The sequence below is a fragment of the Sebastes umbrosus genome, chromosome 3 (assembly GCF_015220745.1).
Source record: "Sebastes umbrosus isolate fSebUmb1 chromosome 3, fSebUmb1.pri, whole genome shotgun sequence".
NCBI lineage: Eukaryota > Metazoa > Chordata > Actinopteri > Perciformes > Sebastidae > Sebastes > Sebastes umbrosus.
This window is the reverse complement of record NC_051271.1, coordinates 3,759,800-3,782,183: the sequence shown is the minus strand read 5'-3', so window position 1 is coordinate 3,782,183 and position 22,384 is coordinate 3,759,800. Positions and strand designations below refer to the sequence as shown.

Here is a 22,384-nt window from a genome sequence, read left to right as displayed (position 1 = left end):
TAATCCAATGATGTATAATAATACATTTTATTCTGAAATGGGGCATTCTGCATAATGAGTATTTTTCTTTTGGTACTTTTAAGTATATTTTGATGTTAACACTTTTGTACTTTTACTCAAGTAAAATATGAAATGCAGGACTTTTACTTGTTACAGAGTATTTCTGCACTGTGGTATTACTTCTTTTACTTAAGTGGAAGTTCTGAGTACTTCTCCCATCACTGGGAAAACACACACACAGACTGGTAAATATAGACATCTGTGGCTCATCCCCCTCTCTCTGTCTCTCTCTGTCTCTCTCTGTCTGACACCCGCCTGTCAGACATGTGAAACTGAGAGAGTGTAGTCTGGTTTCACTATTACAAAGACCTTCCCATAAAACATTTGCCCAGATGTTTCTCGCTTTCGTCTCCCATGTCTCTCGTTTCCTGATAGGGAGCTGTAGATTTAGCTGCAGGCAGCAGACATGAGACTTTTAGCTCTTTGCAACGTTGACCAGTTTGAGCCAGTTTTGCTGGGTCAGCGGACATTGTACACAAATACACATTGTTTCCCTTCCTTAAGACTGACATTTAAGAATAAATAAGACTTTCAAGAACATATTTTACAACTACTAATCCCCGGTGTTCACACCCTTTCCATTGACAAACATTGACAAAACAAGCAGAGCTTAGACGACGGGAACTGTAGGACTCATGATGGATGCAACATGTAAATACTTCAGCACAACTCTGCTGAGCTCAGTGGAACCACGACAGCAAGATTCCCCAAGATTTGTCTCCATGACACATTTCATGTTTCCTTTCTTAAAACCAGATTAATTATTTTGTTATATATATATATATATATATATGTACATGCTGTTTATGACCGACAAGAGCTGCAACGATTAGTCAGAAAAATAATTGCCAACTATTTGGAAATCGTTTACGTTTTCAGCCTCTTAAATATTGAGATTTTTCTCTTTTATATCCTCTTATATTTATATTAAACTGATTTTATTTTTGGATTTTGGACAAAACAAGACATTTAAATAAATCACCCTGGACTTTTGAGAAACTGGGATGGACATTTTTCCACCATCTTCTTTCATTTTATAGACAAAACGATTAATCAAGACAAATAATCAGTCGATCAATAATAAAAATGATAATTTTGCGCCCCTAAATGACAGATTTACATATTAAACTGACTTCCAGCTCAAAATATCCATCGTTTATGACCATGTTTGAAAATATAAGCCTTTTTTTTTTTTTTACTCCTGTTAATGCATCGGCATTAAATAACATGAGTTGTAGTGATGTAAACAGTCTTTTGTTGTGAATTAACGATGCAGAAACAGCAATAGCAAAATATACAATTTGGTAGTCATGCTACCCTTTTGGTTTGTGGATTACACTTGTAATTATAAATTATTCTTTGTTAGGAGTTTACAAAAAAACTCATCCATTATTTGGTTCCAGATTCTTAAAAATTTAAGGATTTTGCCGCTTTTGTTTTATACCATCTCAAAAAATAAAATCAAAAAATGAATAAATAAAATAAAAATCAGTAAAGCACATCACACAAGTCACTTGAGCACAGAGATATTTATTAGAAAAAGAAGAGCAAAGCATTTTTACAAGCCAAACAGCTGTGCTGCAAAGAGACTCTGAGCTACTCGAGACATGAGTAGCACAGTTTATATCCAGCATTAAATAACAAAAGCTACTATCGGCAAGCAAAGGAGGAGAAAACTATATACACACAGAAAAAGAAGAAAAATAAAACAGTAACATCAAGAATTCATAAATAGGTTGAGGCCCCTTTCTGGACTTGAAGCTGTTAAGAAGAGGAAGTTGGAAATGGGGGGACACTGGGTTAAAAAGCGGCGGGTGACAAGGTCAAAGTGTCTCACTTCACGGACACAGGAGTTATTTTATTGAAGCGGAGCTGAGGTCCGGCTGTTGACTGACGCTGGGAGTGTGAGGAAGTCTACGACTCTACCGGGAGCTATGGTGACTCATGTTTTGCATGCCTAGTCTACAAATATAAATACACACCCTGCCTATTTTATTGCTAGTAAAGACAGGGAGTGCATTATGGGGATCTAACAGGGGACTGGGAGACAAGCATGTACAGATGCTTCACCTGACTACCTCCCAGCCCCCTGCTCTACGCTAACTATCTCATCAACTTCCACTTTTCATCCCTCTTTTTCTGTTCAGTGGCGAGTTTCATACATCCACCCTCGCACGCCATTCTTCTGTAATCTCTTACAACATAATACTAAAGCGGTGCTTCGTTATGGCATGTGAGTGTTGGAGCAGAAACAACGCCGTCACTTCTCTGCAGATTGTGCTCATCACACATTCTGCTTACTGAACCACCGGGCTGGTCTTGATGCGGCGCTTACGAACTTCCTCCATCAGGTCCTTGAGATACTGAATCTCTCGGTTGATGGACTCCGCCTTCTCCTCCAGCTCGTGGTTCCTCTTCTCCAGCTCGTCGCACTCTGTGCTGAGCAGGTCCTGCTCGACCCTCTTCTTCTGTCTGTAGCGAGTGGCTGCCGTCTTGTTTTGCTCCATCTTCTTCAGTTTCTTCTCCACCACCTTGGGAGCGCCAGACACCGATTTGACCCTGGAGGTCTTGGCCGAGGGGGAGGAAGCGACGGAGGGCTCTGGTTTGGAGTAGGGTTTGGTCCTGGAGGAACCAGCTGTCGGAGGAGGAGATGGGAGGCGAGGCGGTGAGTCGGCGACGGACTCGATGCCAGAGTCGCTGTCGCAGTCGCTTGATGGAGGAGAGGTTTTAATGGACTGGTCAGGAAGAGACGGGGGGGAGGGCTCATCGTTGTTGGGGAGCACCACCACAAAGGTAGAGAGAGCGAGCACAATGGGGCTGCTGGTTTGAATGCTCCCGCTGGGATCTGGAATGATGGTGGCTGTGAGGGATAGGGGTGTTTTCTCTGCATCCAGGACATCCACTTCACTCCCCAGCTCCAACGCGTAGGCTGGCGAGGGAGGTGACGTAGACGGAGCCGGGGAGGGAGGCTCAGACTTCATAACAACCTCCTGATCGGGAGCCACCTCGGTCTTCTTGGCCTCGCCTGCCCCAGGGAGAGGGAGCTCCTGAGGGAGGGAGGGGATGCTGGGCAGCGACAGACCCACCTCCAGGCTGTCCTGCGGGACGGGGATGGTTGTGTCAAAGGAGTCTAGATCCAGATCCATGTGGGACTCGAGAGAGGCCAGGAGATCCTCGGGGGAGCTGGGAGACTCGTCGGATGAGTAGGAGCCAATGAGGGAATCCAGGTCAAATTCACTCAGGTCGATTTTCTCTGACATCCAGTCCATGCCCGCAAAAGCATCATCTGCCGGCAGAGATGATTTATTCATAAATATTTAATCAAAACAATTATGAAGATAGATAAAATTATACAAACGCAAATTACGGCCACCCCCTCTTAATCGATTAGTCAAGTAATCGGTCGTTTCGGTCTCGGTAGATTAAGATTTCTTTAGTTGACAAGTCATTATTTAAAATGCTGAATGACTTATTTCCACCTCTGGTAAATACCAGATTTAAAGTGGTGCTTATGCGTGATTCTTTGTGGAGTTGTTTCACATTATATTGAGTCTCTTGATAATTTATTCAATGATTACCTCAAACACAAATTCATCTTTGAGATTCCCAACCTGTATTGTTGAGATTTCGTGACTAATAAACACGTGCAATCGTATATCCAGAACACCAGGAACCTTTTGCTTTTAACGGCTGCCAGGAGCCACAATGAGATTCATACCAGTGACGGAGGTTATGGCAACAAAAGGGGAGGTGCGTCATTATGAAATACCACATTTAACAAAAACCAGTTTGAGGCCGCCTCAATTACACACTTGAGAGTCACACCTACCAGCTGCTAACCAATGATCGTCTTCAAGGCCCCACACACCCACCAATTACGCATTCATGCCCTTCAGTTTGGTGTGGGACAAACGTCAACTCCCATATCTTTTGAACAACTTGGCTATAGGAATGTCATTATGTGGCACTGTCTTTTAAAAAAAAGGGACAATGTCACAGAGCACAACCTAATTTTAACATCTAGGACATGCTGCCTGCAGGGCAACCCTAAGTGCTTTACTGACACAGAACGGCCCCTATAAAATATTAACCACTAGCCTGAAAGCAGTCAGCATTCCTAACTTTACAATGGCCTCGCTGCGGTGGAAAATGTTCAGCCCTTAATTTACTTTCCACATAAGATCTCACTGATAAAGCATGTTCCTAACTTAGCCTGTAATTCTACTTTGCAAATCAGCTCTCTTTTAGTTAGTGATTTATCTTCCTCTGCTCTCATACAGTTGCTGTAACCCTTCTTCAACTGTGCTTCCAATCTTTGCCCCTTCTGATTATCAAGAATATTTGATATATAAATGTGAATTTTAAGTTGCTCACCGTTGCCATCGTCTGCTCCAACGTGGGAGTTGAGCAGGTCGCTGGCACCCAGCCAGGAGAGAGACAGGGAGTCCACTCCGGCCTTGGTTCCCAGGAACGAGGAGGGATGGGTGGGGGGAGGAGGAGAGGGAGGCGGGGAGGCGGAAGAGAGCGGGGAGGACAACATGGTCTGGTAGGGAGACGGGGAGGATGCGTAGGAGAAAGAGAGGGGAGGCGAAGCTGGCGCCTTCCCCTCTAGAGAGGAGGAGGGAGAAAGAGCTTCTTCTTCATCTTGGTCCAGAAGGGGCCCCATGGGGTCAGCCATCAGAAACGAGGACCCTGTGGACAAGGACCTCCTCATTAATACTTATATCCCTGCTAAGTGTAGCCATCTGATGATCAGACTTAAAAACCAGAGATGCTTTAAATAAATGAGATTATCTTATAGGTGAACTGTAGGTTAATGCCACAAATACAAATCAATTCATGGTAAACCGTCCAGCGGTTTTATCCAAACTGAGTTGCTCTGTATTCAGTAATGTCTGTAGTAGTGCTTAAGGAACATTTGTCATCACAACACCAACCTAAGTACAGGGCATCCACGTCCTCCATGGCCAGCTGGGAGAGGGTCATGTCTGCTGCTGGTCAGTGTTAGCCGTGAACGGGTGAATAAAATCAAAGGGGACTCTGTTGACGTTAGTAAGTCGAGGCGTTCGGTACTGCTGTCGACGGCAGCAAAGCTGTGGGTGGTTGCTGAGAGAGACCTGGGTAAAGGAGACAGAGATGCACATTTTTGAGTGTTGATTTAATGGGTTAAATATGGGTTCTTAAGAAAATGGCAAATGTAAACGTATTGAAGTCCTGTGGAAATATGCCACGGGGCTTACGTCACTTTAAAGTAGGCTAACCTCATCGTTTATCTGAAACACTCCCCACATAATGTCTGCACTTTATCTTTGATATCTGTAATTTCTAACTTCTACTGGAAAATGTGGTTTTTGGTTGTTTATGGTTCAACATAAGATATGAAAATTATAGAATACTATACTATGATATTTTCATGCCATACAAAACTGCGGCTTTTTATGAAATACTATGCTACGATTATTCTTCGTCAATGTCTTTCTCTCATTGTGCTCTTTGGTTCAACAGAAGATATGAAAGAGTATTTTCTAATCAATCTCATATTTTTTTCAGTTTTATATTCATGTAAATTTGCTAAAGTAAAACCTCACTTTCATGGTTTCCAGATAGGAGTTGAGCTAAATATTACAAGGCAAGGCAGCTTTATTTGTAGAGCACATTTCAGCAACAGGGCAATTCAACGTGCTTTATATAAACATTCAAGAACATTGCAACAAAGTGCAAAAGAACATTAAGACATAATTAAAACAGCTATAATAACATTAAAGATTAGAAAATAAAAACAAGCTAAAAATTACAGCTAGGATAGAAGCTAAAGTAGAATATAACACACAAGAGTAAAAGCTCTAGTACTGTTATTTAGAGGAACTTTAAGATATGTTGTTCCCATATATTGTTTTTTTTTTTGGGGCTTTTATTGCTATATTCCTATGTATTTATATGGATCTTATTGTAACTTGTCCCTCCAACTGCCCCATGCCTTTAATATGTTTCCTTTGACTTAACCAATTATTGGTTGTATGTATGGACTGGGAATGCTACAGATGAATTGACCCCTTGGGGATAAATAAAGTTGTCTGAACTGCAAAACTTATCTGATTTGAAGTGTTATGGTTTATTTGTATCATTGTCCATCGCATGATTGTCCATAGTTTATCGCAATTAATGGCACATTTATTATCTGTTCAAAATGTACATTAAAGGGAGATTTGTCAAGTTTTTAATACCCTTATCAACATGGGAGTGGACAAATATGCTGCTTTATGTATGTATGTATATATGTATATATATATTTATTATTGTAAATAGATTAACAACACAAAACAGTGACAAATATTGTCCAGAAACCCTCACAGGTACTGCTATATATATATATATATATATATATATATATATATATATATATATATATATATATATATATAAATATATATATATATAAATAATTGGAAATCAATTAACAACACAAAACACTGACAAATATTGTCCAGAAACCCTCACAGGTACTGCTTTATGTATATATATATATGGAAATCAATTAACAACACAAAACAATGACTAATATTGTCCAGAAACCCTCACAGGTACTACATCAAGCCTTTCTCTTTCTCATGGTGAGAATGGGGATGCTAATTTTGGGTTAATCGCTTCCACTGAAGTGACGTAGTGACGCTGAAGAGACAAAACGCCCCGCCCACCACCCTCCACCGGGGGATAACATTTCCTAATTTGGTCATGCTTTAGACAGTGACTCCGCCCTCCTCCTGTATACGTCACCGCTGAGATGAGGAAGGAGGGCAAACCGCCATTTTCACAACAGAGCCATCTGGTAACGGACAGACACTGCGCGCCATTTTGGACCCGCCACGTTGTCAGTGTTTTAATAAACACAACCTAACTCCACCTGACAGGCTGTAATCTGACACCGCCATCAAACACAAACACGGAAATATACATCTACAGAGTCCTCCACCATTTTAACAACGAGTCTAATGTAGTAGATAGACCCAGCGGAGCTTATTCAACAGGTGTATTATTAACTTTAGCAACACCAGCCTGTCCAGTTGACATTTAGACATTTAGGCAGCTGAAACATGTCAGTATTAAAATAAATACTTACGCCATTTTGCCAGAAATAGCCAGTGCACTTAGCCGCTGCACTGCCGGGTTGTTGCCGCTGCAAAGAGAGCCGCACGCCTTTATACAGCCATGTTAGCGCGGGAGAGCTTTCACCAATAGTCTGTATTCACTTTGTAGATATATGAGGACGAAGAACAGGCGGAGGAAGCTACACTGGTATATATATAGAGCCGAAACACCACCGACTGTATTCCTCCGCCGAGGGCGTTTGCTTTTACTAGCTAGTAGTGATGAGACGGTTATGAACGATTCGGCTTTTTGAGCCGGCTCTTTTAAGTGAACGATAATGGTACGTGTCGACAGGGGCGTTTTTTATCGCGAGGGGACGCGACGCTTCCCTACATTGGACGCTTGGCTGTCCCCACCTTATAGGACGAATGCTTTCCCTCCGTGGGCTGCTGCTCCCAGCTTTCAAACCAGAAACAGTATGGAGGTTCGTTTGGAAACTTTCTTCTCTTATTTCACGAAAATAGATCACCGAAATGTGACGCCACCAGAATGCATTGCGCGGCTGCTTACATAGAGAATGAATTGGGAGTGTGGAAAGCACGGTACCTGTGGACACGTACCATAAGAGCCGGCTCCCGTCCGAGAGACTTTTTTTTTTTTTTTTCTTTAATTAATTCAAGGCAGAATGATAGGACGATCTTCTCCGCGCCACGGGCACTCCATGCACTGACTGTGACTGAATGTTGTGTTAATGACGTCCGTGCGACCAATCAGGTGATGAAAGACAAGGATCACACCATCACGCAGGGAGGGGCGGGGGTGCGCGGTGCGCTGACGGTCTACAGGTACAGAGCAGGAGGGAGAGGAGGACAGAAAGAGAGAGAGGAGTGCGTGAATAGCAGACAAGATGAGTGACAGTCGGAAACAAAGCAGCATGTAAAATTATGGTATTCTGGAAATTATAAGGTTTAGTGTAATTCTACTGAATAATTTAAGTGATATATGTGCACACATACTAATCATAGGTCAAAACATAGGGCAATCATAGGGCTAAAGCTAAATTTGTCTGAATTATAAAAGGCAGAAGTGGTAAAACGGAGAGCCGTTTGGGAGCCGACTCTTCTTGGTGAGTTGAGCCAAATGATCTGGCTCACTAAAAAGAGCCTGAATTCCCATCACTAACTAGCAGCAGTGGCTGAGAGGCGTTTCCCTTCAGTAGTAGCGGTTAACCCAAACACCGCTACGATTACTCCGCGCTCCAGTCTGATTTGTGATTGGTCGGATGGATAACGTGTATACAGCTGATAAAAATAGACCTATACGGGGCTTTAAACACGCGATGTACGTCATATGTAGGTCAAATGCAAAATGTAAACATTGAGAAAAGAAACACGTTTTGTGAGTCTTTTGCAAATATCAGTGACACACCAACATAAACTAATAAATACTTCAAGTTACATTTCCATCTGAAATTATTTTATTTGTATTATTATTTTATTAGATCAGCAAGTTTCATTTCCGATGCCCACTTATTTTAGAAGCACATCTCTAATTAAATATGCTCAAAACCACTTAAATTTAGCCTGTTTTATTTATTTATTTTGACGCATCCAACGACACTTCAAAAAAATAACCTTATTTATATTTTAAAATCATGTTGTTTATGGACAATAAAGTTACTAAATAATAGGAGGAAGAAAACTTGTCTGTCACTTCCAGCTTTTTGTGGACTGTCCCTGCACCTTAACTATATATTTTATTCCTATGTATTGTATATCTGTACATTAGCAACATGCAGTCTCTTGTGAATGCATTGCAGCTAGTGGTTAAACTGGATGAACCCGTCTGTGGTTCACAGCAACAACTGGACTGCCCTCTGGTGGTTAGCTGCAGATGTGGATGAAGTATTTCAGTCTCTTCAGTCTTTCATACATTTCAGGATATTGTACAATGGAACAGGTTATAAACAGCTTAGTGTGAGAAAGGCTAATCACTTACTTTAGATTTCTTTACATATTTATGTAAGAGCCCACTCAAGTGACAAATAATACCAGATATTTAAACAGGAGAAGCAACCAAACATGCATCAGGAAATTCTGCATAAAACACCACAACACAAATTAAAAGGATAGAAAGAATTTTAAAAGAAATTAACACAATTATATTTTTTGTGTGTCCAGTCCAAGTAAACTCTGAGGGCAGGTCCAGTCTGAAGCTGCAACGACTGGAGGTTAAGTGACAGTAGTTGGGTGTTTCTGCAACTATGGTCACTTTTGACTCTCCCAAATAAAATAGAATCAACCTCTGTGAATTATATAATTATATTATAGATATATAATAATCATCAGAGTATATAATACATATAAACAGGTACACAAAATTACATTTAATGGTCAACATTTAATCTGTAACATGTTTTTTTACAATGAGGCTTATTTTATACATTTTACTTTTTTAATTTCTATAATATTTTGAAGACATTTAAATTAATTTTCATCAAGCTGTGTGCATCATTGTAAATATTGATATAACAAAATGTTTTTAAAAATATGGGATTTCATGATTTTCTCTAAATCCCGAAAAAATTAGACAGTAACCATAGATGTCTTCATACACAAAAATATATAACATGTTGTGTTACATGACAGATATTGTAATACTAATGTCTTTAAGAACATGTTGTAGAAATCACATCTTTGCCAATATTGCAGATAAATGGCAGCTAGCAAGGTCTGCTAAATTAGCTTTGACTCTTAGAGTTTAATATATACATTATGAATTTAACAGTAATATTAAGTTATTTTTGAAATGTAGTTCAAAATACACAATTAGTAAGCTGTATGGTGAGGACACACAATAAATACTTCAGAAGAAGACGTGATCGTGTTTTTCTTGATCTTGAGGGTCACCTATGTGGGCGACTCAACCTGTCATCTTCATCAGAGGTGGAAAACTAATAGAAGACACTTCTGATTAGACACAAATCTCACCATTGTGTGACTTATTGAAAAAGACAAGTCCATATTCAAAGAAGTTATTTGCTAATTATTATCTATTTATCAGCAGACATGGAAATAAAGCATATTAATTAACTTTGTATTATTTTCCTGGAAATGTATTAAATATCAGGTATTGGGAAATAGTGGAAAATAATTATTAAATATAATAAAGTAATTTTCAATCAATTTTTGAGGTAAATATTGGGGTAATTTGGCAGAAATTCCAAAGAAATGTATTTGCTAATTATCACCTAATTACCATGAAATTTGCTGACCTGTAAAATTGAAGTGTTGCCACTTTTGTTGTTGTTGTTTTTTTGTGTGTTTTATGCCTTCATCATAGTGTTATTATTGTTATTCATCATTAGTGACAGTGATGGTTGCCATAGCTACCGGGGCGTGACTATGATCTATGTCATTCTAGAATTCTCTGATGCATTACAGCCGTTGTGGAACTCAGTGAGATTAGGACTCTGCCTGATTCACTTATTCTCTCACAGCAAGTTATCTGGAGACTCAGCTGAGGACTTTTCAGTGAGCTCGACGCAAAACCGCAGAGAAACCAAAACTCAACGCAAAACATCCACTTCTTCATTATCACAATGTTATCACACAGACAAAGTGAAGGTAAATCATTGTTTCTCTCCCAGATCTGTGAAACACACACTCAGTAAGCAGAGCAGCAATACCTCTGTATGGTTTCTGTTAGAACAGGTTCATATGTAACGTGATTAATCCTACCTTTGGGAGATTAATATTCAGACTGTGTGAGAGAGATGTTTCTAATCATTTTGTCCAATGGAGTTTGACAAAATGTTAGAAACACCTTTCAAGAATTCATACATATACAATATGTTCAACTTGATGTTAGGTCAAATAGTTTTGTTTAATGACTTTCATGCACAGGTGGGTAGTTCCTGTAAGCCTCTATTCAACTGGGTTAGGCAGTAATGGAGCACTGATTGGATTTATACTTATTCAAAAACTGACACAGAGAAGTAATAAAAGAGGATAAATATAATTATTTATATCATAAATATTAAAGAAAAAGTTAAATAAACATCAGTCTATATTCACAAAAAGAAGAGAAGATGGTTAAAAAGCTCATCCAACACAAACTACAACCTCAAAAATGACTTTAGTTGATTCCACACATCTCTGACACAGAGTGTTTTTTTTTGGCTCCTGTGTGTCTGACACTCAAAAACACAAAACTATGACATGCACTGAGTTGCTTCTAATAGTAGAAGTGTTGTAGTTAGAACAGTCAAAGTGTATGACATAACCAGTGTCAGTGAGTGACTGACCACCTCCTCTGCTCTCTTGTTTGGTTTACAGTCATGTTACGTAGAAGCTCTCGACTGAACAACGCAGGATATTACAACCTTCGAGGAGAACCAGTCATTTCCTACAGGGAGACTACCTACAGGTAAGCTGACGTGTGTGTGTGTGTGTGTGTGTGCGTGTGTGTCACAGTCATGCTAGTATATGTTCTGTAGCACACAGGCTATGTACAGTATGTGTTTAACAGTCATAACGTCTTCATTATACATCTTCAAAGCTCTCACTCTCTTTCTCATTTTCATTGTAAAATACTTTCAGAAGACCTAGGAGGGTTGCTCCAGACAGCCCAAGAGACACCCCCAAGAAAACCGTCAGGTTTGCACCTGGGACCAAAGAGGCCAGCTGGGCCAACGAGACCAACGTCCCCAGCGGGGCCAACAGGGCCACCAGGGCCAGCTGGAACGGCATTATTCGCTGGCTGTTCTACATGCTGCCCGTGTGTCTTGGTAAGCGATCTCTCCTTCTACAAACAGTCATATCTTGTTCATCAGCCTGTGTGTTTTATACTGTAGAGTGTCTGTCTTTTGAATAAAACATCACTGACCAGTTTCTCCAATACTTTGTTTCTCTTAATCCATCAGGAATTGTATACTTCTCCCTGGCTCCCTGCATGAACGACACCTCTCTGGACTCAGGACCCTCAGCGTTACCTGTCCCACCAACCAAGCTGGATACGGTATGACCCTTAAAAGCAGCTTGGCTTTCTCTTTTATTTCTTTTTTATTCTTAATGTGCACCTATAAAACACAATCACAGCCCAAATATGTTCTCACCTGTACACATGTTGAAACACACAATGATGTCACTTACAGGTCTTGAGCAGAACTGAAGGTCTGGAGCAGCAGGTGAAAATGCTGCAGGACGAGCTGCTGAAGTTAAAGAGGATCAACGAGCTGCCACCAGCGGGCACTATGCCCAACTTTGCCCTGGAGTCGCAAGGTGAGACATCTAAATCCCCCTCATAATTTTTATCTGTCAGATTGTAATTCGAACATGTGATTTTTAGTTTTGAGATCCTTTTCTCACTTTCTTTGTGTGTATTTTTGTGTGTAGGGGACCGTGTTTTACCTCAATTATCCTCGAATACATACCGAAGCACAAATCCATCCCTTTCCATTCGTATCTGGAAGTTCCTGATACCTTTTTGGAGACCAGCTGCAGACCAACGTATCGTGACTCAGGTAGGAACTAGGAACTACACACACAAAACACATGGCTATGCGGTTTGGCAATATCATCTAATGGTTTGGATTGTTTTACTGTCTATTTTGTTATACCTCATACCATCTAAACTCTTTTTTATACTCTTTCATTCTGCAGGGAGGACCAATCGAGGTCGGACGCTGCTGGCCATTTCCTGGTGAGCGTGGACATTTAGTCATAGCTCTGTCCCACCCAGTGACCATCAGCCACGTGACACTGGGTCACATTTCAAAGACCGTGTCGCCAACTGGCAGCATCTCGAGCGCCCCAAAGATGTTTGCTGTCTATGTAAGTCACAAATTTAAAATTGTTACACTGCAGGACGTCCTGTGTATTTCACTGTCACATACACAGAGAACATCAAGGTGTTCAACTGGATCTCTATCTTTCTCTCTTGAAGGGCATGAAGACTAAAGAGGATGAAGGTACCCTACTAGGGACCTTTCTTTATGATCAGGACGGCGAGTCAGTGCAGACTTTCAAACTGTCTGTGAGTATTACATCATGCAATGAAACACATGCAGTTTTTTATTTTTCCCCCACAAGCTAATATATCATAAGAATTACAGTTTGTCTGTCCTCATTGTAGGCTACTCATTATATCCCTTATTTCCCATCCTCTCAGTTTGTGCTCAACTAACTCTGTCGGTTCATTTCTCTATCTCTCAGGATCAGGAAGAAGGTGTCTTCAGCCATGTGAAGCTGCAGGTCGAGAGCAACTGGGGAAATCCTGACTACACTTGCGTGTACAACTTCAGGGTCCATGGGACCATATAGAAGACAGTGTTTGCTTATATATGGGACTATGTTGGAACAAACACCGTCTTCTTGGCTGGGTGCAAAGGCAGGTGAGAATGTATTTGTGCCAACAACCAACCATCTGTGAATAGATGGGCTTAATTTAACTTTGTGTTGTGGAATTTGCAGTCATAAAAATATTAGCAAATGGCTGGCTGGAACACCTGTGCTGGTGTAGACACAGGGTGGGTGGGTGGGTGCTGGGGAGAGGTATGGTGTTCCGTGAGTGTTCACCATACTTCTTCCCAGCAAACCTCCTCCCTGCCAGGTGAAGGAAACTGCTGGGGAGAGGTATGGTGTTCCGTGAGTGTTCACCATACTTCCTCCCAGCAAACCTCCTCCCTGCCAGGTGAAAGGAAACTGCTTGAGGCTCCATGTTGATCGGAAGAGATACATGGCTGTCTACAATGCAGTGTGAGGGGGAATTGGCTATTTGCTGGTATTTTCTGTCACTCCAAATTCCACAATTCCTACTTATTCACAGATGGTTTGAGGGCTGCACGGTGGCACAGTGATCAGTGCTGTAGCCACACAGAGGAAAGACTGGTGATCGGTCCTGGCTCTGCCTCTCTGTCTGTGTAGAGTTTGCATATTCTCTCCGTGCATGCATGGGTTTTCTCCGGGTTCACCGGTTTCCTCCCATACACAAATAATAATAATAATTGTACAATAAAGATCATGAAAATGATTTCTGCTTGTTTTATCATCTATTTGAAGTGCAGTGAACTTGATATAAGTAAAAAATAACATACAAATATCATTCTTCCATCTTACAAAAGCACATTATTGATCATGTAACAACTCCAACATATAATTTTACATTTACCAAACAACATAAAGGCCAGATTCAGGTGATATGAAATAGAATTGATGCCATAAAATGCATAAATGTCTCTCTTGGTTTGAAGTGAGAACTAGATTGCTGTATTCATTGATGGTTTTCTTTAAGAATGTTATAACAACAAATATTATCCATATTAAATTATGATATTTATCTGTTAGATCATGATAGATTCAGTCGGAGCCTCTCTATTTTCTTTGTGTTTTTGTCATTTAAACTGTGTCAGTTGTTATTGTTTTATGTACAGTTGACGTGTATTACTATGTGTTATGTTAGAGTATGATGAGTAGTGTGAATATGTATTTTTGTATTGTCACCATGTAAAATATGTTGACCCCAGGAAGAATAGCTGCTGCTCTGCAAAAGCTAATGGGGATCTGAATAAACAAACAAACATTAGTGTAACGCATCACCGCCTCCATTCACTTCCAGCTGTTGACCTGTGATCTGTGGGCGTGTTGCTTGTTGCTCACTCTCTCTCTCTACCACTCTCAACCTTTAGCACCAGATTATAGGTCGATCACATTAGTCAACTTTGTAGCCTGGCTACCTCTCTGGAATCAATGTAAACTAGTTGTCTACTCAAAGTTTTCTATTCTTACATATACTTTTATGAACTAAAATGTGGGCCAATGTAGTCCCAAGCAAAAGCAGTACACTTATTAAGTATACAGTACTTTGATATTAGTATACAAGTATGCTTGGGTAATATATACTTGAACTTTTACTTAAGTATACTTCATAAAATAAACCTGAATTATACTACTTTTTCGTAAGAATGTGAGGTTTATTTCTAAACAGAGTAATCACTTACGATACGATCCGATACAACTTTATTGTCAGTTTGCACTGAAATTCATTTTGCATCCACAGGCAGCTCAGTTTGAGAAAAAGTACACATACAACAGACATCCTGTTACCATAGACAAACAGACAAGTAAGACCCATCAGACAAAAAACAAAACACATCACAATTATTCATACATAACCCATTACAAAATGACCATCTGTCCTCTGGATTTACATGTCTTTAACAGCACATTAATTATTATTTAGCAACAACATTAGTGTGTTTTTACAGTTTTTTTCAAGAAATTTTACATTTTTTGTCTGTATTTCAAAATGACAGAAATATTTTTTTAAAATTACATGTTTCATTTGTGATTTATATGTAAATGGTCTTAGATTTACAGTATTTTTTGTAATAAAAATCATAATTATCTGTATTTAAGCTTTTCTTGATCATTTTTAAAGATAATTATTCTGTTTTTTAGAGGTTTATGACTCTATTTTAACAATTCATTTATGTTAAAAAATACATAACAATAAATATATGTTAAAAGTAAAATATATTTTGTAATATTACAGTAATATAGGCTAATTATATAAAGATAATTACTGTTTTTTTTTTTTTTTTTTACAGTTTATTTATGTTAATTAACGGACAGTATTTTTCCGAAAATGTCGGTTATTTTACACTTTTTTTTCTTACAGTGTATACTTCATAAAATAAACTTGTAGTATACTTGTAGTATACTGCTTTTTCGTAAGGATGTGAAGTTTATTTCTAAACAGAGTAATCACATTAGTATAACGCGTCACTGCCTCCATTCACTTCCAGCTGTTGCTCTGTGAACTGTGGACTCTGGGCGTGTTGCTTGCACTGTCACTCTCAACCTTTAGCACCAGATTAGGTCGATCACAGTACAGTCAACTTTGTAGCCTGACTACCTCTCTAGAACTAAACCATGGCGCTTCAAGCGAGAGCTCTGGTCTCCTCTAAATGGCTGACTGAGGCTGTGCAGCTGCAGGTGCAGCTCCAGAGGAAAATGCGCATCTTGGACTCTTCTTGGTTTTTGCCCAAACTGCGGCGCAACGCAAGGAGCGAGTTCAAGAAGAGGCACATCCCGGGCGCAGCTTTCTTCGACATAGACCAGTGTTGTGATAAAACGTCTCCTCTGGACCACATGCTGCCGTCAGAGAAGAGCTTTGCAGATTATGTGGGTAGGTTGGGGATAGAGCGAGACACGCACGTGGTGGTGTACGACGCCAGCGAGTTCGGCGCGTTCTCTGCGCCGCGCGTCTGGTGGATGTTCCGTGTGTTCGGGCACCGCGAGGTGTCGCTGCTCAACGGAGGGCTCCGGACCTGGCAGCTGGAGGAGCGACCGGTGAGCGACCGGTACGTCAGACCTACACCGGCCGAGTTCAGGGCCTCTCTGAACCGCTCCTGGATCAAGACCTATGAGGACATCCTGGATAACCTGGACACCAAAAGGTTCCAGGCCTTTTTCAACATATTATACTATGACTTTTTGATGATTTGTTTTCGACATAATATACTATGATTTTTTTTTTTTTACTTTTTCGACATACTATACTATGACTTTTTTAATATTTTTTTTTCCGACATAATATACTATGACTTTTTTATTCATTAATTTTCGACATAATATACACTATGACTTTTTTCGACATATTATACTATGACTTTTTTAATAATTTTTTTTTGACATGATATACTATGACTTTTTAATAATTATTTTTCGACATATTATACTATGACTTTTTTAATAATTTATTTTTGACGTAATATACTATGACTTTTTTTTACTTTTTTGGCACACTATACTATGACTTTTTTATTCATTATTTTTTCGACGTAATATACTATGACTTTTTTTTTTAACTTTTTCGACACACTATACTATGACTTTTTTAATAATTTTTTTTCGACATAATATACTAAGACTTTTTTATTCATTCTTTTTTCGACATATTATACTATGACTTTTTTAATAATTTTTTTTGACGTAATATACTATGACTTTTTTTTACTTTTTTCGACACACTATACTATGACTTTTTTATTCATTCTTTTTTCGACATATTATACTATGACTTTTTAATAATTATTTTTCAACATAATATACTATGACTTTTTTTTTTTACTTTTTCGACATATTATACTATGACTTTTTTAATAATTTTTTTTTGACATGATATACTATGACTTTTTAATAATTATTTTTCGACATATTATACTATGACTTTTTTAATAATTTATTTTTGACGTAATATACTATGACTTTTTTTTACTTTTTTGCCACACTATACTATGACTTTTTATTCATTATTTTTTCGACGTAATATACTATGACTTTTTTTTTTAACTTTTTCGACACACTATACTATGACTTTTTTAATAATTTTTTTTCGACATAATATACTATGACTTTTTTATTCATTCTTTTTTCGACATATTATACTATGACTTTTTTAATAATTTTTTTTCGACATGATATACTATGACTTTTTAATAATTATTTTTCAACATAATATACTATGACTTTTTTTTTTTACTTTTTCGACATATTATACTATGACTTTTTGAAGATTTTTTTTCGACATAATATACTATGACTTTTTTATTCATTCTTTTTTCGACATAATATACAAATGACTTTTTTCGACATATTATACTATTTTTTTTTTTTTTACTTTTTCGGCACACTATACTATGACTTTTTTATTCATTCTTTTTTCGACGTAATATACTATGACTTTTTTTTTTAACTTTTTCGACACACTGTACTATGACTTTTTTAATAATTTTTTTTCGACATAATATACTATGACTTTTTTATTCATTCTTTTTTCGACATACTATACTATGACTTTTTTATGACTTTTTTTTCGAGATATTATACTATGACTTTTTGATGATTGTTTTTCCAGGTTCCAGGTGGTGGACGCCAGGCCAGCGGGCAGGTTCAGAGGCCTGGACCCTGAACCCAGAGACAGTGAGTATAGTCTGCAATGATGACTCTGTTCTCTTCAGGTCTCCAGCAGGCTGAACGCAGCTATACATTATGGATCCTATTCACAGGAAGATTGTTTAGGTAGATTATTACTAAAGGTCTGTGGAGGACGGAACCTGCCAAAATAAAATAAATAAATAGATCAATGACTCGATAAATAAATAAATATGTCATTAAATGTAGCAAAATAATCTAAAAAAATATTTGTAGCCATAAATTGATATTTCTGTTTTAATTTGCTTCTTAATTTATTTATTTTTGTTTTAAATAATTGATAAAAAAATAGCTAATAACTAATTAAGCCCCCTCATTTGCACAATGAGGCAGAAATGCATAAAGAAATGTATAAAGAAAAGAATACAGAAATAAATAAGTTGGGGAAATAAGTAAGAGGTGAAATGCAAAGGGAAGATTGTGCATAAATAAATAAATACATGCAAAAATAGATAAATACATAAAAATAAATGCAAAAATAAATAAATAAATGTAAAAAGTAATATAAATACATTATATGTATATATATATATATATATATACATATAATATATATCAATATTCAATGCAATGAACTACAGTTTGTCCCAATGTTACATTAAACTCTTAACGTGTAAACATAAAGTTCAGTAACTTATTTTGTTTGTTTTTATCATAGACTGTATAACCACTGTATAGAAGTGGATGTCATCAACGTGACGTCACCCAGTGTCGCCATTAACCATTTCCTAACCCTAACTAAGTGGTTGTGTTGTCTAAACCTAACTTCCTGTGAAAACGGATGTTTATTTTGAAAGGACACTATGCATGTAACAAGCTTATATTGACACGCTGTCCCTGGTTTAACAAATAAAAATGTACGATTGCGATTTTGAAATTGATTTTTTATTGCCAGAGGTGATATATTTGCTTCATTTGAGTCTATGCAGAGGTAGAAGGAAGTTACCGCTTTTATTGTTGTAGTCTGAGTAAAGTGACGTCATATCCGTTCCGTATCCGTCAACCAAAGCCAAAACGAGAAAGTAAAAAACGGTGGAGCGTCCGCGTGGATACGACCTGCACCCCCACATGTTAAATCCAGCATGCTAAACACTACACATCCAGTAAAGTATGGAAACACTTTGGGTTTCCCATGTTGACAGGAAAAGCAGAGCTAGACATCAAAGCTAAAGCTGCATGTTAACTCTGTCACGGACAGTTAAACGTTATCGCATTGGGGTAACGTGCGGTCAAGCCAGCTGTCACTCTCATCTCCGTGGTAAATGGGCCGACGCTACAACTGTAGATAACCCATATACTGACATTTATGTTAAATGCATTCAAGCGGCCCCGATCGCAATACATATTGAATCAGCACCCAGGTATCGCGATAGTATCGAATCGGGAGATAGGTGTATTGTCCCAACACCTAGTAACTATAGTAACCCCATCACAAAAGCAAAACAAAACATGCCTGAGGCTGCATGAGCTCAGCATGAATTGAATTTCCCCCTCGTGGAACAGTCTTCTTTTTGCATTCGGTGAGAAACACATAATGGTCCAGTGATTCCACGACTTCCTTGTAGGCTTTTTGCAGAGTTTACTCTGGACAAACACACAGACAGGCAGGCAGCAAGCTGAGCCTAAACCACCGGACAACACAAACACATAGGGAGAGCGAGCAATAAGGATATGCTCGCATAAACATGTACTTTATCTACGCTGACCCACACACACACTGCAGAAAGACAGTAGCCAGTAGACTGAATGACCTAGATATTGTCCACCCTTAGATATGTAGATCTTTTCAGATAGCAGTCTTGATAAGACACCAGTAGTACGTGCCTTATCTCACTCACACACACACACACACACACACACATAGTAATACACACAGGTGTGCTGTTAGAGAGCCCATCGGCAGGTGAAACTACATATGAAAGCAGTCTCAGCAGTGAACTTTGACCTCAGGCAAAGGAGATGTTTTTCCAGCCGTATGTAATTTAGGGAAGTGTGAGTAAAACTGGTACTTTCCTTTTTTGTCAAATCAAGTGAATTATATTTGCTCCATAATTCTCATTTTTATAACATAGAATATAACTGTCCATTTTTGTTACAGCTGTGATAATCCTCACAATTATCTTGGTATCTTTCCTCTACTCTTTTGGTACAGACCGAAATAGCATTGAATAACTTTGAATAAGATATTTGCCTTTAAAATATGACTGTATTATAGTTAGACAAAGTTGTACAGCTGGAAGTTTGTCCTCTTTTGTTGAACGACATTTTTGTTTTTACCTTTTTAAAGTATTGAAAAACTGTTGTTTTGCTAATAAAACTATTGGTGATCGTAGTGAAACATTTCAAACAATGATTCTCTCTACTCGCTATATGTAGTCTCTGAGATGTCGGCGACCCCGACGGCTCATTTTAGCTAAACTAATCAGCTGTTCCTCGTCCATGTTGCAGCACACTCAACGCGAACGACAGGAAAAAAATGGAACAGGGCGTCCGACAAAAGTTCAGCTCAGAACGTTGCACCATGTTGCATCGCATCCGGTTAGTACACGGTGTGAGGCAAAGACTAGAAACCCAAGCTGAAACAGCCTGTAGTTCTTCTACCAACTACGTCACCGCTACGTCAAATGACAGCGCTGGACGCAGGAAGAACAGATTTTGCAGCAGAGTACTTATTGCTTCAATCGACTACATTTAGCATCAACACTGATCTGATCTACATAAAAAGGTGCAGAATTTCCCCTTGAAGCTGAATCACAACCATCAGTCTGAATGTCTCAAACAAATCCTGAACATTATGAGCTTCTGTGTGGCGCAGCGCTACTTTATGAGAAGTCGCCTTTATCAAAAAATCTCACTGTCATCCTCTCTCTTTCTGATTGACAGACACAGAGCCAGGCCACATCCCCGGCTCCATCAACGTGCCCTTCCACTCCTTCCTGTCTCCGTCGGGTCACTTCCTGCCCAAGGAGCAACTCCAGGCTCTGTTCGCCCGAGCCGGCGTGGACCTCGGCCGTCCCATTTGTGTCTCGTGCGGCTCGGCCGTGACTGCGTGTCACATCGCACTGGCGGCCCACGAATGCGGGCACCCGGGGGTGTCGGTGTACGACGGCGGGTGGTCGGAGTGGTACACCCGTGCCGTCCCCGAGCACGTCTTATCTGAAGGACGGGGGAAACATGTGTGATTGGTTCAGGATAGCGGGAGGTGATGGGTTAAGACTGGATCTGACTGGATGAAAAGAAAGACGTTATTTGATTGTTTTTGTGTGCAAAGGTTTTAAAGGAATGGTTTGACATTTTGGGAAATACTTCCTGCTTCTTTGCTGTCTTGGCGAGAGACACACAAATCTGCCATCCAGCATCTACGAGTTTTACTAATTTACACGTTACATCTTGTCCGTTTAGTCTGTGCACAAAAAGAAAAGTAAAAGCGACAAGTTGTCGTTGTCAGAGCGAGGCTAGTAGGCTTGCCGCGGTAGTCGGTGTCACCAGTGTGACACGGTGCTCGGGCACACACTGATTACATCACGTACCCACCGCCCCCAACAGAAATAAAACCCATTAGTTCATTTTGGCGTATCAGCGCGTCCTGATCCAACATCCTGTGTTGCTGTATAGCTTCATATTCAGTGTACAGTTATGAGAGTGATATCAATTTTCTCATTTATTTCTCGGCAAAAAAGCTAAGAAGCAAAATTCCCAAAATGTCAAACTATGTGAAATCCATATACTCCACTAAGTGACTTTTTATTTTCACTCCAAAGACATTAATAGAAACCTCGACCAAAGAGCCACTAATATGTGAACACTAAACTTGACTGTTTAATCAGTTTTAAAACTAGAAAAAAGGTTTGTTTACAGCTGTAATGCTTATGTTGGAATAAAAAAAACTTTGAATCACAATGAGCCGGGAGTTGTGGAAATCTCATGTACATCGACTCCTCATGTAAATATATGTGTTTGTGTATTTGAAGGGACTTTAAGCCGCAGATGGAAGGGACACGAACTGACCTGAGATAATCACCAGTTAAAGAAAAAGTGCCCTCACAGAATGATTTGAATCCAATAAATGTTTAAAATTACAGCCATGTTTTGTTGTTTTTAAATAGTTCTTTAAATTTTCACATCGCAATTACAATACACTTTAAAGCTCATTATTATCTTTATTTATCTGTGGCAACCTTTGTCAGGTTCCCAGGCTGTGTTGGTGGTAACAAATATTACATTTGTATTTAGCTATTTAT

General features: G+C 39.0%; 3 protein-coding genes across 3 annotated transcripts; 2 read left to right on the top strand and 1 right to left on the bottom strand.

The window, feature by feature from the left end:
• Window positions 1-1,570: 1,570 nt before the first annotated feature.
• atf4a (activating transcription factor 4a) lies at window positions 1,571-7,370 on the bottom strand. The gene is made up of 4 exons (XM_037763708.1): window positions 7,178-7,370; window positions 4,998-5,177; window positions 4,435-4,752; window positions 1,571-3,346 (listed from the first exon to the last, which is right to left on the bottom strand). Exons 2-4 carry the CDS (start codon window positions 5,044-5,046, stop codon window positions 2,358-2,360), a joined length of 1,356 nt encoding a protein of 451 aa, XP_037619636.1. The 5' UTR covers window positions 5,047-5,177; window positions 7,178-7,370; the 3' UTR covers window positions 1,571-2,357.
• Window positions 7,371-11,570: 4,200 nt separating this feature from the next.
• On the top strand, window positions 11,571-13,951 carry LOC119484695 (SUN domain-containing protein 1-like). Its single transcript, XM_037763721.1, has 8 exons — window positions 11,571-11,574; window positions 11,748-11,935; window positions 12,071-12,165; window positions 12,302-12,428; window positions 12,543-12,670; window positions 12,810-12,980; window positions 13,093-13,182; window positions 13,362-13,951. The coding sequence occupies exons 2-8, from the start codon at window positions 11,917-11,919 to the stop codon at window positions 13,467-13,469; spliced, it is 738 nt and encodes a 245-aa protein (XP_037619649.1). The 5' UTR covers window positions 11,571-11,574; window positions 11,748-11,916; the 3' UTR covers window positions 13,470-13,951.
• Window positions 13,952-16,055: 2,104 nt separating this feature from the next.
• LOC119484694 (3-mercaptopyruvate sulfurtransferase-like) lies at window positions 16,056-22,046 on the top strand. Its single transcript, XM_037763720.1, has 3 exons — window positions 16,056-16,606; window positions 18,067-18,131; window positions 21,027-22,046. Exons 1-3 carry the CDS (start codon window positions 16,080-16,082, stop codon window positions 21,323-21,325), a joined length of 891 nt encoding a protein of 296 aa, XP_037619648.1. The 5' UTR covers window positions 16,056-16,079; the 3' UTR covers window positions 21,326-22,046.
• The last annotated feature ends 338 nt before the right edge of the window (window positions 22,047-22,384 follow it).

Excerpts from the sequence above, each read along its gene's own strand:
- atf4a (XM_037763708.1), bottom strand. The coding sequence starts at position 5,046 with ATGACCCTCTCCCAGCTGGCCATGGAGGACGTGGATGCCCTGTACTTA. Across the intron at positions 4,753-4,997 it reads CGTGGATGCCCTGTACTTAG|GGTCCTCGTTTCTGATGGCT; the intron begins GTTGGTGTTGTG and ends CCTTGTCCACAG. Across the intron at positions 3,347-4,434 it reads TGGAGCAGACGATGGCAACG|ATGATGCTTTTGCGGGCATG; the intron begins GTGAGCAACTTA and ends CTCTGCCGGCAG.
- LOC119484695 (XM_037763721.1), top strand. Across the intron at positions 12,166-12,301 it reads CACCAACCAAGCTGGATACG|GTCTTGAGCAGAACTGAAGG; the intron begins GTATGACCCTTA and ends TGTCACTTACAG. Across the intron at positions 12,981-13,092 it reads CAAAGATGTTTGCTGTCTAT|GGCATGAAGACTAAAGAGGA; the intron begins GTAAGTCACAAA and ends TCTCTCTTGAAG.
- LOC119484694 (XM_037763720.1), top strand. The coding sequence starts at position 16,080 with ATGGCGCTTCAAGCGAGAGCTCTGGTCTCCTCTAAATGGCTGACTGAG. Across the intron at positions 16,607-18,066 it reads GATAACCTGGACACCAAAAG|GTTCCAGGTGGTGGACGCCA; the intron begins GTTCCAGGCCTT and ends TTGTTTTTCCAG. Across the intron at positions 18,132-21,026 it reads GGACCCTGAACCCAGAGACA|ACACAGAGCCAGGCCACATC; the intron begins GTGAGTATAGTC and ends TCTGATTGACAG.